General features: G+C 40.3%; 1 protein-coding gene across 1 annotated transcript; it reads left to right on the top strand.

Moving 5' to 3' along the window:
* Window positions 1–212: 212 nt before the first annotated feature.
* LOC136510562 (uncharacterized) lies at window positions 213–575 on the top strand. The gene has a single exon (XM_066504972.1). The coding sequence runs from the start codon at window positions 213–215 to the stop codon at window positions 573–575; it is 363 nt and encodes a 120-aa protein (XP_066361069.1).
* The last annotated feature ends 14,435 nt before the right edge of the window (window positions 576–15,010 follow it).

Genomic DNA, 15,010 nt, shown 5'->3' with positions numbered 1-15,010 from the left:
TAAGGTAGCCATTGTTTTTACAGGCTAACTTTGCTTGTTTTCTCCTGTTGTGGATGAAAACATGATAGTGTATGACCGGCTTCGACCTGCCGAACAACTATACTCAAAATCTAGAGGCACTCCTAAGGAAGAAATGGTCTCATGCCACTTCTTCTTCTGCTACTCCTCTGACAGTCGAACCAGTCACCTCTGCACCATCCGCTACTCCAATCATGGCCAAGACCCTCCACGACTACTCCACCCTCATTGTTGCCAATGTGCCCGTTGGGCTGGCTATCAAGACCAGTCATGGGAACTTTGAGCTCTGTACCAGCCTCATCATGATGGTGCAGGCAAACCAATTCCATGGTTTGCCTAGCGAGGACGCAAATGTGCATCTCCAACACTTCCTTGAGCTGTGCGACACTATCGTCATCAAGGACGTCGCACCAGAGAGTATCAAGCTCTGCTTGTTTCCCTTCTCCCTCTCAGGGAAGGCGAAGCAGTGGTTCTACAAGGAAAAGGAAGTTGTCAAGGCATGGGAAAGACCGCGGGACTACATCCAAGCATGTCCACAACACAGGACTGAAAACTAGTTAGTGCTCCATAATTTTTGTGATGGAGACAAGGTCCTACTTTTCAATTCAAAGGTCAAGCTATTCGGTGAAGGAAAATTGCATAGCAAATGGAAACGACCGTACATCGTCATCAACACATCGCCACATGGCGTGATCACCATCCAAGATGATGATAGTAACATTTTCAAACTCAACGGTCAATGATTGAAAATTTTCCTTAAACCTTCTCACAATATTGACTTTAACCAAGAATTAGATAGAATATATTTAATTGCTTTTGATAAATTTATTCAAAACTTATGAAAATTTTTAAAAAATGATAATACTAACATATTCTTTCATTTACTTAAAACATAAAAATATTGTTGCATCTTCTTAAGCAAGTCATCATGGCAAAATGACCTTTATACCCTCACTAGACGAACTGTGATTCTTGCTCAATCTTGCTTGATACATGTTGATCACATGATATTCCACTCTTAATTACAAGATCATGTGAATATTGCAACTTGAATATTCTTGATTCCACTTGATCACAAGTATATCCTGCTCTATCACACTGTGATACTATTGAATCGCACATCAACACCAGCATCTCTAGGATCACCATGTATGCACACGAACCTGGACGAAATTCCAAGCCAGGAGGAAGACTTAGGGGTGCGGGCACAACCATGGTGCAACCACTATAGGGCTGAGATGGTAGACTAGAGGGGGTGAATAGTCCTTTCTAAATTTAATTGCGCTGGCTGATCGAAACAAATGTGGCATTCAAACAATCGGTCTAGCCAAGACTACACCCCTCTATCTAAGTTCACAAGCACCTTAAAAGGATCCTAATCAAGTAACTAAGGTGCCAAGCTAGCTAGAGCTCACCTAATCAATTCTAGAGCAAGGTCACACAAACCTATGCACTAGTACTTTGGGAACCGGGAGAGGTCCTACACAATCTAGTAAGCAAAAGCACAAAGCTCCTAAGCTCACTAGCAATGCTCAATAACAAGGCTACACAAGCCAAATCAGAGCACAAATCGCTTAGCTACATGAACTAAGCAATGTGACTAACAAGGTTACTAAAACCAAATTAGCCATGCAAGGGAGGTACTTCTATGCTACACAAGCAAGAAGGCAACTAGCAAGCTACTAAAACTAAGCTAGTCAAAAGAGCAACTACACAAGCACAATGTAAATGAAAGTAATACAAGCTTGTGTTTCGCGGAATGCAAACCACTAAGAAGATGATGAAGACAATGTTGACATGGTGATTTTCTCCCAAGGTTCACTTGGTTGCCACCAAGCTATGTCCTCATTGTGTCGACCGCTCACTTGGTGGTTCAGTAGCTAAGAGGTGTTGCATGAACCTCGTCCACATGTTGGACACCACAAGAGCCTCACAAGCCAACTAAGGGTAGCTCAATGACATGCTTGACTAGAGTTGCTCTTCGCAATCCCCATGGGGTGAGCACAATCATCCCCCTCACAAATCCTCCTCCGAAGCACCACACAATCTTCTTGCATGCTTCAATGGAGTCACAAGCCCCCAAGCCATCTAGGAGGTGGCAACTGCCAAGAGTAACAAGCACCACTAGCTGGCAACTTGATCACCTAGTGCCACTCGATGCAACCTCATGATGCAATCGCACTATAATCACTCACTCACTTGATCGGATGATCACTATCAAGCACAAGTGAGTTAGAGGGCTCTCAAGCACTCCCCGAGCATGGACAATCAGTCCTAGGGTTGTTCAACTAGGCAAATGCCCGAGCTCCACCTCTATTTATAGCCTCCAAGCCAAATAGAGCTGTTGGAGCAAAGCTGCACTTTCTACAAGGGCACTGGACACAACAGTGCGGTCACCAGACATGGGGTTGCAGTGCTCCCAATGGTCGAATTCCAATGGCTATTTCAACTAGCCATTGTAGACCTAACACCGAACAGGTAGGGGCAGTGCACCGCCTAGGGGTGGCGGTGCCCCCAATGATGCTCATGCCCATTTTCCTCACTCTCTAGATTAATAGGGTGGTGCATCAGACATAGGGTGGCGGTGCCCATGGCGGTGACCGCCTTAGCTCAACACCAAAAACGCTAGCCTCAGGAAATACACGGCGGTGGCACCGGACAGCACCCAGCGATGCACCGTCCATGCCATGGCGGTGTACACCATCACGTCCAGTGACCACCCCGACTCTAGCTACGCTTTGCCAAGTCTAGGTGGGCACCGCCCTATGGGTGGCAGTGCCACCAGAAAATTCACGATGGTGCTAGCCCCCAACACGCTGCTCTTGGCCTCGGCCAGCTAGGCATTGTCACAGGGGTGGCCGTGCATCATACAGGGGGTGGCGGTGCCCCCAGGGCACCACTCCGAGCCTAGTTTCGCCTCCTTTTCTTCACCAACTTCTTCACCTTTGCAAATATGGTAACACCACCAAGTGATCACCACCTTGTGCACATGTGTTAGTTTTTCACAAATATTTTTCCAAAGGATTAACACTCAACTTGCCACGCCACTCGATCCTAGCAATGATGCAAAGTTAGATCACTCGAGTGGCACTAGATGATTGATATGCAAACAAGTTTGCCTCTCTTAATAGTACGTCCATCTATCCTAAACCCGGTCATCAACTTGTCTACACACCTATGACCAGTGAAAATAAAATGCCCTAGGTTATACCTTTGCCTTGCACATTCCAATCCATCTCATCCGATGTCGATGCAACACATGCACCAACATGATCAACAATGACATGATCCACTTCATATCATCATGTGATCATATTGGTTCATCGATCTTGACTTCACTTGCTCTTCACCATTACTTCGGTCCATCGGCGCCAAGTCATCACTCAACTTGCCCTTCACACTTGCAACCAGTCCATCAAGCTAAGTCTTGTCTTGATCTTCTCCACTTTGATCACATGACTCCATGTTATGTCTCATATGCAATGAGCTCCTTCATCACATGTGTGAGCCTTGCAATAAATCCAAGTCATCTTCACCGTCATGGCATAAGTTGCTCACACAAGTACCTATGGACTAATCACCTATGTATCTCAATCAAACACATATTAGTCCACCTAAGGTTGTCACTCAATTACCAAAACCAAACAAGGGCCTTTCAATCCCCCCTTTTTGGTAATTGATGACAACTCTACAAAGATATGGAAATTAACTTCATTTCAAGCAAGCACTTCACACAAGTGTAAATTGCTAACTTGATTTAGATTTATGCTACTTATCCAACATTTAAGCTCTATGTCAAGATTTGGATAAGCACCATAAAACCTGACTTGGTAGTGATAACTCCCCCTACATGTGTGCTCAAATGGTTTGGTTTCAAGTTTGCACACATGCATAAATATGAATTTTGTGGGAGTGTTAGCACTACTAAGTGATGCTAAGGTGTATAGAATAACCTTTGAAGCATGATACCAATCAGAGTTGCACTTTTAACACCATCCTTAGCATCATGAGTAGCTAGACAACAAAAACACTAGAAAACCCGTGAGATCAACATTATAAGCAAGGTTCTAGTACCACGTGTAGAAAAACAAGTCTAGCTACCATCCTATGCATGCTAGTTATCATTTCATCAATCAAATTCTACAACTAGCATACACCACACAATCATGCATATTAAATTTTAAAACTTATGCAATGCAAGCAAGCACATGAATATTCACATATCAAATGCAATCAAACACAAGTTCATGAGCTTTGTCCCCCTACTTGTGTGCTTTTCTCTTGTCCAAGAATTTTGATCCTTCTTAATTCCTCAATGTTGCTTCCTCTTTATTCATGTCCATGTCACCTCTACTTCTTTGTCTCAAACTCTCCTAAAGCTTTCATATCTTTGACAATCTCTCCACCTTTGTCATCAATTTCCATAAAAGGTGTGCCTCTTATTGATACAAAGGCTTGCATTGGGGTAGATGGTTGAGGCTTGAATCATGCATTTTTTATGGACACCACTTGTATAGCTCTTTAGATACCATGTGTAAGATCTTATGACCTTGATACCAGTTGTAGTGGGGCTCCTCCCCCTATGTCCAAGCATGGGTCATTCTCTGGATAATCATGAGCTCTTCTAGATAAGGAAAGCATTCTTCATTTGATGATCACATAAAGTTGAGGATCACTTGTGGAACCACCATCTTGTATGAATGATACCATGTGTAGAGATGTGATATCACGTGTAGGATTGATTTGCCAATAAAACCATTTCTTGAACATTTGCTATCATCATGAGTACCACTTGTAGGATATCACTTATAAGTTGATCTAGACATCACTTGTGAATTCTTAATGAAATATTTGAGTCTAGATACCATTTGAAACAATCAAAACAAGATATCCATTTGCATTGTTGTCTCGTGCTTGTACTCTTGTCACTATCATGAGCTTCTAATGTTGACTTGAACTAAGTTGATTTGCCTAAGCTTCCAAGTCCAGTTTGAACCAATGACAAGCTTCTTCACACCTCTTTCAAAGGTTATCTTGCCAATGTTGTACTTATTACTTGTTAGCAATCCAAAATAAATCAAGTATTTGGGTTCACTAGCTCATGAACAAACTCATACACTAACCACTAGATCAATTAATCATTCAAGCAATAGTGGTAGGCTATGAATTTCAAATATTTTTATTTGTCATGCATGATCCTAATAAGCATGTACTATATGCATTAATCGCATGCTAGTAAGGGATGAAATGATCATGCACATTACAATGATACCTTTGCTATATTGGAGTAGAGGATAGTCACATAGATTCCAATTCATTACTCCACTAGCAATGTGAAGTCCAATTTATAGCTTGGTAAAGACCAATCATCATAGATAGAGTCCATTCTTCACCCATATGAATTGAGAACCACTTATGATCAAGTGCACTTTCTTGTTGTGGTTTGCTTGCTTCTTCATTTCATCTTTGCTTGCATGAGAGCATCAATGTAAGAATACCACTTGAAATATTATGACTAGTTCTCTTTTGGGTGTTGCTTGCTTTTCTTGATCAACCCTTTTGATTGTTTCAACTAAGCATCTTAAATGTTCCTCAGATCATCACTTCCATATTATACTTCCAAGTATCACACTTGGTTTACCTACACATAGGCGGCAAGCCCCTATAGTAGAGAGAAGTGACCTCTCTCCAAAGAACCATTCTTGATACTCTCTTGAATTTACTTTATTTGATTGATCCAAGTGATGGACATAAATTGATGAGTAACCATGAAAACTTCTTTAAGTCTTTTTCTTTCTACTTGTTTAAGTCCTTTTCTTTCTACCAAATGATCTCCAATAATCTCTAGAACTTAAACTTGATCTTCATCTTAAGTTTGATCTTGATCTTCAATTTGAGTACCAAATGTGTGCCAAATACACTCCACAATCAAATGACCTTGTACTCTTTGCTTGTCATGCTTCTAGATCAATCCAAAACCAAACTTAGGTACCTCAAACACTTGTAAACATGTTTCCAACTTGAGGACCTTTCAATCAAAGTGACTCTTGATCAATCCAATAATTATCATTTTTTGGCAGATTTTGTACCCTTTAAAAAAATTCATATCTCCCAATGTAAAGATCCAAATGCCACAAAATATGCTGGAGATGTGCTTTACTAAGTTATCTAGCAGCTGCAAAAATTTGGGCTTCATTTCACTTCTAGATTGCTACCCGATTTTAATTCTTCCACCACTACTACATGCTGAAAACTGCTGCACTATAGCTGACAATATCTACTCCAGGACTGAAGCATCTCTTATCCAATTCTCATGAAATTTGTACAACATCTTATATCATAAGTCTAGAGGATGCATACCAAATTTCAAGCCAATCGAAATAGATTTGATCACTCAAACTCAGACTTGGTCTCAGCTAGCTCAGATTTTCAATAATTGGCAGATTTCATGAGAATTGTTTGAATACTTTCATCAAATTGAACCAAACTTTAAATAGACTTGTTTGAATACTTTCACAAGACATATATCCATTCAATCCACTTACTAAATATCATTTTATGAATTTATCCATTCAAACCAACTCAAATTTGATTACTAATCATTAAATCCATATAAACACCTCATAGCAAGCAACATATGCATCTATATATATATAGAACTACTGGCCATAGAATAACTTATTCTGTGGCCACTTTGAGTTATGATAATTACCATGCTAATTTACAAGATTACAGTAACTCCTTACTAAGTGATTTACTATAACATTATCGTAAATATCACCGTGAGTTGTAGTAACACGAGTATCGTAAATGCATATTCATGTTATCGTAAATTGGTACAAATATTATCGTAAATCAAGGTGGCTATAGAATAAGTTATTCTATGGCCAGCTACATAATAGCCTTACCCTATATATAGCACTACTGTCTATATATATATATCCAATTCAATCAGCTTATATGCATCCAAATGAATTAGATCAACAAAGATATACCTTTATAACTCTTTACCATCCAGTAGCAAGCTTCAACTCATATATTTACAAACCATCAAATAATTCCAATAAATCACCACAACTTGAATTATAGCACTTGTATGTTGTAGCATATTTAGACTTCACTCAATTATCATGGCATTAGGTTTGGATGTGCACTAGGCTTTATAACTTGAATCAACATATGACGATCAATATGAAATCAGTTGAATCAGGCCTCCAATGCCAATGGTACCTACAAACAATCATCCGCTTTTTGATGGTATCCAAACAAGTTTGGGTCCTCTCAAGTTGGGAGCAACATACTTAGGCAAAGCCTTAGTATGGATAGCGGGATGTTTTGCAATTGTAACCAATGAGGTACCATTGCCATCTTTCCTAAGCATAGAATCATCATTAATTAAAATGGGCTTGGAAAAATTACCTAGGGGACATGAATGTGCCATGCATCCCCTTTCCTAGCATGGGTAGCACTTCCTCTTTGATTGATCCTTTTCTTCCTTGCTCATATGGTGCTTCTCATTGCCTTGTCTCTCATGAGTTGCTTGAGCCTTCTTCTCAAGCATGGTAGGACACTTCAAGGCAAAGTATCCCATATCTTCACACTTGAAGCACTTGATGTGAGCATACACCTTCTTCTTATTTTGAGTCTTGCTCATCATCTTGGCATCTTGATCTAGCATTGGGTGCCTTGCTCTTCCACCCCTTCTTGTTTTCTTTTTCTTCATCATCAAGTCACCACCATCTTCATGGTTAATCTTGATTTGCTCTTGGGGTGTTTCTTCTTACCCAACTTGTGGCTTTGGTTGAGGCTCTTCTTGTAGGTTTACCACTTTCCTGGTTGGGCACATAGAGGTGATATGACCCCATGTGCGGCACTTGAAGCACTTGACATGCTTGAGCCTCTCTTCTTCTTTCTTCAACTTGAGCTTCTCGACGTTAGGGCATTGATCATGAAGATGACCCACTTCATGGCATCGATAGCACATGAAATGAGAGAGCTTCTCACAAGCCTCCTTCTTCATCTTCCTTTCTCTTCTTCTTTCGCCCTTTATCATCTTCTTGTTGAAGCCAAGGCCACTCTTGGCACCATACTTTCTTTGATTTGTTAACATATGCACAAAGGTGACTTTGGTGTTATAGCACCTCTCTAGCTTGTTGCTCAATTTCTTCACTTCTCTTTGGAGCTCATTGTTCTCCTTCAAAAGGTTAGTCTCACAAGACATAGAGGTAGAACAAGCATCTATATGTGAAGTACATGGCATAGCTAATAAATCATCACAAGAGGTGGATAGATGCTTCTTCCCTACATCATAAGGGTTAGCAACAATATGTGATTGATCATTTGACCCAAGTGATAAGCTCTCACTAGTTTTAGTCTTTTCATTGGAAAGTTCCTTAGTGAGAAAAGCATGGTCTTGTACTAAGTTATCATGAGCAACACTAAGTTCCTCATGAGCCAATTTTAGCTCCTGATGTGAACAAGAAGTAACGTAAAGTAGACGCTTTTGTTGTTCACATGTGTTCTTTAGAAATGAGTTTTCATTTTCCAATTTACTTGTTTTTGCCATCTCATTTCTTAAAACCTTAGTGAGTTTGCATACAAGCTCAAATTTTGGATCATCATAATCAACAATCACACCACCAATAGATACCTTTGTGTCACCATGTGACATGAAGCAATGTGGTGATGTTGGAGAGCTTGTAGAAGCACCACTCTCATATCCAGAGCATGAACCATCATCATCACCATCAAGTGTGCATGGAGTATCATCATTGGTTGCATCACTCGTGGCATCATCATCAACCTTGTCAAGTGATCTTGTGGCATCATCATCATCATCACTTGACCATGAGGTGGAGCAATCCTCCACAATCACCGAATTATGGCAATGCTCAACATCCTCATGTGCCTCCTCCTTATGATCATCATCATCATCATTGGAGGTCGCCCCATATTTTTTATTGAGATAAATCCAAATCTCATGGGTGGACTTCATATCCATGATCTCACCAAATATGTTATCTTTCATAGATTGATAGAAAATGTTAGTAGCTTGCCAATCGAGATGTAGGCATTTCTTTTGCACTTGAGTTGCATCATTTCTATCAATCGCATGAGAAAAGCCCACATCTATGATCCACCACATTTGAGGAGAAATAAACTTAAAATTACAAGTCATCTAATTTCTCCAATATGCAAAGTGTGTGCCATCAAATATGTGTGGACACTCAACATCTAGCCTATAGTTCACCATCCTCTTGGGTCAATGAAGACCACAAATGAGAGACCAAGCTCTGATACCACATGTAGGGTCGAGATGGCGGACTAGAGGGGGGTGAATAGTCCTTTCTAAATTTAATCATGTCGGCTAACCCAAACAAATGCGGAATTAAAACAATCGGTCTAGCCAATACTACACCCCTCTATCTAAGTTCACAAGCACCTTAAAAGGATCCTAATCAATTAACTAAGGTGCCGGGCTACCTAGAGCTCACCTAATCAATTCTAGAGTAGGGTCACACAAACCAATGCACTAGTACTTTGGCAATCGGGGGAGCTCCTAGACAATCAAGTGAGCAAAAGCACAAAGCTCCTAAGCTCACTAGCAATGCTCAATAAAATGGCTACACAAGCCAAATTAGAGAGCGCAAATCACTTAGCTACACAAACTAAGCAATGTGACTAACAAGGTTACTAAAACCAAATTAGCCATGCAAGGGAGGTACTTCTATGCTACACAAGCAAGAAGGCAACTAGCAAGCTACTAAAACTAAGCTAGTCACAAGAGCAACTACACAAGCACAATGTAAATGAAAGTAATACAAGCTTGTGTTTCGCGGAATGCAAACCACCGAGAAGATGATGAAGACAATGTTGACACGGTGATTTTCTCCCAAGGTTCACTTTGTTGCCACCAAGCTATATTCCTATTGTGTCGACCACTCACTTGGTGGTTTGGTGGCTAAGAGGTGTTGCATGAACCTCCTCCACATGTTGGACACCACAAGAACCTCACAAGCCAAGTGAGGTTAGCGCAATGACAAGCTCGGCTAGAGTTGCTCTTCACGATCCCCGCGGGGTGAGCACAATCCCACTCACAAATCCTCCTCCAGAGCACTACACAATCTTCTCATGTGCTTCAACAGAGTCACAAGCCACCAAGCTATCTAGGAGGCGGCAATCTCCAAGAGTAACAAGTACCACCGGCTTGCAACTCGATCAGCTAGTGCCACTCGATGCAACCTAACAATGCAATCGCACTAGAATCACTCACTCACTCTATCGGATGATCACTATCAAGCACAAGTGAGTTAGATGGCTCCCAAGCACTCCCCAAGCATCGACACTTAGTCCCAAGGGTGCTCAACCAGCCAAATGCTCGAGCTCCACCTCTATTTATAGATTCCAAGCCAAATAGAGCTGTTGGAGCAAAGCTACATTTTCTACGAGGGCACTGGGCATGGCGGTGCGGTCACCGGACATGGGCGATGAAAACCCATATACCCACCTACGAGAGTTTGAGCAAACTTGTGTATGCTTTCATATCGCAGGCATGTCACATGAAACTATAAGTGGAAGCTATTTTTGTTCTCTTCAATAGGAACAACTAAACACTGGTATACCCGAACTGTAGGGAGTGTATAAGGAGATTGAGAAGCCTTATGCTCTAGCTTTTTCTTATCTATATTTCCCATCTCTGGAGTGGTTAGCCTTTGAATAGAGGTTCTATCTTATAAACAAAAAGAAAAAGAATCTCTTGGTGTGGCATGGGCACGTTTTAATGACCTAGTCAATTCTAGCCCTAACCTTGCCATTCAAGACCTTATGCTTTTACAACACTTTTATATGTGCCTTAGTAGGAAGACCACACAATTTCTCGATACAGCTTTTGGGGATGCTTTCCTACATTGCTCCGCTAGTGAAGGGAGAAAAATCATTAGAAAAATCCTAGATAACACCCCCTACACCAGCATCCATGATGATAGCCTAGAAGATGTAGTTGAGAAAACTCCTGAGATAGAACTTTTGATAGTTGAGATCAAACCTTTAGCTACCCCACTTGAAGCCTCAACTGTCCTCCAAGTTCCTGAACCATCAAAGGAGGAAGGAATTCCGCCTTTGGAAAACATGTTTTAATTTGAGGAAGATCTTTTCTCTGACTTTGGAAACACCTCAAATTATTATGCGATAAGAAAATCTTTGGCACCGTCAGCACCCAACCAGCATCTTCTTGACCCAACCGAGGAGAAGTTCCTTAAAAAGACTATGAAGGAGTTAACAATGATCATAAGCAATGAGTGGTTGGGAGAATCCAAGCTTTCTCCTAAAGTTATTCATTTAGATTCTCCTTCTACCCCCATTCGTTGTTAGATTCATAAAACCTCCTTCAACACTTTTTATAATCCGGTTGTAGGAGTAAATCTTATGCCTAAATCTTTTGCACATACCTTTTTCTGAAAATATGCACTTAACTCCAACAACCAAACTCTTAAAAAGTCTCTTAGGGCAAATCCTTCTTAGTGAAGGAATTATTCATCTCATCCCTATCAAAGTAGATGAAACCAAGGTGTATCTTAGTTTTTATGTATTCAATATCTAGGAGTTCGATCTTTTGATAGGGCATTCAATAGGGAGACTTCTCCATGAAGGAAGAAAGGGGAGTATAAATGTAAGTCTTAGGAAAAACATAAACCTTTCTATTTGCATTACTCGCTCGTTACATGTTAAGACGGAGATGAGTCCCGAGCGAGATCCAATGGAAGAAATTATGGCAACGACACTCCTAAAAGCTTCTGACAAAGATCTCAAAGAAGATGCCCAGGAGTTCATCTAAGACGAAGAAGAACCAAAAGACCCTTTCCCTTTGGATGAAATTCAAGAGCCACCAAAACCCCCATTGTCCTCAAACCCCTTCCTTTAGGCTTGAAATACGCTTTTGTAAACAACGATAGGGAGTCTCCTATGATTATTAGTGATAAACCCTCTAAAGATGAAACCTTTTGGCTCCTTACCATTTTAGAAAAGCATTGCTCTACTCTAGGTTACTCGTTCGATGACCTCAAGGGGATTAGCCGTGCTCTTTGCACCCATCGCATTCCCATAGATCTAGCATATACACCTTCTAGGGAGCCCCAACGTCGGCTTAACAATGCGATGAGAGAAGTTGTGAAGAAAGAGGTTTTGAAACTTTTGCATGCCAAATTAATCTATCCCATGCCATATAGTGAGTGGGTAAGCCCAACACAAGTTGTACTAAAGAAAGGGGGCATGACTATGGTAAAAAATGAAAAAAAGAATTAATCCCACAACAAACAGTCATAGGATGGTGGATGTGCATTGATTACCGAAAACTTAACAAGGCGACAAAGAACAGATCACTTCCTATTATCCTTCATCGATGAGATGTTGGAATGGCTTGCAAAGCATTCTTTCTTCTGTTTCCTTGATGGGTATTTAGGTTATCATCAAATCTTGATCCATCCTAATGACCAAAGCAAAACTACTTTTACTTGTCCCTATGGAACATATGCTTATCGTAGGTTGTCTTTCGGACTGTGCAATGCTCCAGCTTCTTTCCAAAGGTGCATGATGTCTATTTTTTCTGATATGATAGAAGAAATCATGGAAGTGTTTGTGGATGGTTTTACTGTTCATGGAAAAACTTTCAATAATTGCTTAGAAAATTTAGACAAAGTTTACCAAAGATGTGAGGAAAATCACTTGGTCTTAAATTGGGAAAATGTCATTTCATAGTTAGAGAAGACATAGTGCTTGGACACTTGGTGTTCGAACATGGGATTGAGGTAGACCGAGCTAAGATAGAAGTAATAGAGCAGCTATCTCCTCCTACAAATGTTAAGGGGGTACAAAGTTTTCTTGGTCATGCTAGGTTCTATCGTCATTTTATAAAAGATTTTTCTCATATTGATAGACCCCTTATGAGTTTACTAGCCTAGGATGCTCCCTTTGTGTTTGATGATGAGTGTTTAAATGCTTTTGAAATCCTTAAGAAAACACTCACCTCTGCACCAATCATTCAACCCTCTGATTGGTTGCTACCTTTTGAAATCATGTGTGATGCTAGTGATTATGCTATGGGGGTAGTTTTGGGTCAAACAAAGGATAGAAAGCATCATGCAATTTCTTATGCTAGTAAAACTCTGTCAGGATCTCAACTTAATTAATGCAACAACTAAAAAAGAGCTCTTGGCTGTGGTTTTTGCTATTGACAAGTTTAGATCTTACTTAGTAGGGGCAAAGGTTATTGTTTATACTGATCATGCTGCTCTTAAATATCTCCTTACTAAGAAAGATGCTAAGCCTCAGCTTACTAAGATGGATCCTTTTGCTTCAAGAATTTGATTTAGAAATTAAACATAAGAAAGAAATAGAAAATTCTGTAGCCTATCACTTGTCAAGAATGTAGTTCAAGAATCCACAGGAGATGCCTATCAATGACTTTCTACGGGATGACATGCTCCTAAAGGTCATAGGTTCCAACCCCTGGTATGCAAATATTATTAACTTTATGGTTGCAGGTTATGTAGCACCAGGGGAGAATAGGCGAAAGCTCATCCATGAAATTCGCTTACACCAATGGGATGAACCGTACCATTACTAAGTCTGTGCCGATGGACTACTCAGGAGGTGTGTTCTAGTCGAGAAAGCAACCAAGATCATCGAGAGATACCACTCGGTGGCATATGGAAGACATTATGGCATTCTACACTCTTGCTAAGATATGGCAAAGTAGATTCTTCTGGCCAACCATGTACGACGACGCCAAAGGCTTCATACAGAGGTGTACTCCATGTCAAAAACATGGGAGTATTAATGCAATAGACCCCATGCCACTCACCACCAACTTCTAGTTATAATTCTTTGATGTCTAGGGCATCGACTACATGGGGCCATTTCTAAAATCCTGGTAGTGTGAATACATCCTGGTAGAAGTCGACTATGTTTCAAAATGGGTTGAAGCTTTACCATGTCAAGCTTAGACTCAAGTAACACTAAGAGGATGTTCTCAGAAACCATCTTCCCATGCTTTAGGGTTCCATGTGTGGTAATTAGTGATGAAGGTTCTCATTTCATTGATAAAACCTTCTGACGCTTCTTATCCAATCATGGAGTCCATCATAATATTGTGACACCATATCATCCCTAAATGAGTGGACAAGTAGAAACTTCAAACAAGCAAATCAAGAACATTATGCAGAAGACTATCCATGAGATGGGGACAACATGGAAAGATAAGTTATCTGGAGCACTATAGGCTTATAGAATAGCCTACAAAACAACTCTTGGGATGTCACCATATCAATTTGTATACGGGAAGATGTGCCACTTACCTGTCGAGTTGGAATTCAAAGCACACTGGGCCATAAAAAATATGGAACATGGACTTTGAAATAGCTAGGAAGAAAAGAAAAATGCAACTCTCTGAGCTAGAGGAATGGTGAGAAAAGGCATATCATAATGCAAAACTCTACAAAGAGAAGAAAAAGAGGTGGCATGACAAAAGATTGAAAAGAAGGAATTCAAACTAGGTGACAAGGTGTTGCTATTCAATTCTAGAGTGAAGTTGTTTGGACATGGGAAACTACAAACCAAATAGGAAGGACCTTACAAGGTAATTAGTGCAACACCTTATGGAGCAATCACACTTCAAAATGATGAAGGTACACTTTTCAAGGTAAATGGTTAGCGTTTAAAAGTTTTCCATGACACACAATTGCTAGAAGATGAATTGGATATAATTAACTTTATAGACTTTAAATAACATTTTCAATTCAGCTCTTCTTCTTTACTCTATGAAAAAACTTTTAAAAACCATGTTTACTTCCAAGCCATCTATACATTTGAGTAGCAACTGTCTTAGAAGTATTGTTTGGCTCTATCGAGTCTCTTGTTGGTGCTTGTCTCCACATGTTGTTTGCAAGGTAACATAATTCAAGTGTGGGGGAGGCAAGTTTCCCAAGCAAGCTCGACA

The sequence above is a fragment of the Miscanthus floridulus genome, chromosome 16, assembly GCF_019320115.1.
Source record: "Miscanthus floridulus cultivar M001 chromosome 16, ASM1932011v1, whole genome shotgun sequence".
NCBI lineage: Eukaryota > Viridiplantae > Streptophyta > Magnoliopsida > Poales > Poaceae > Miscanthus > Miscanthus floridulus.
This window is presented reverse-complemented; position numbering and strand designations above follow the sequence as displayed.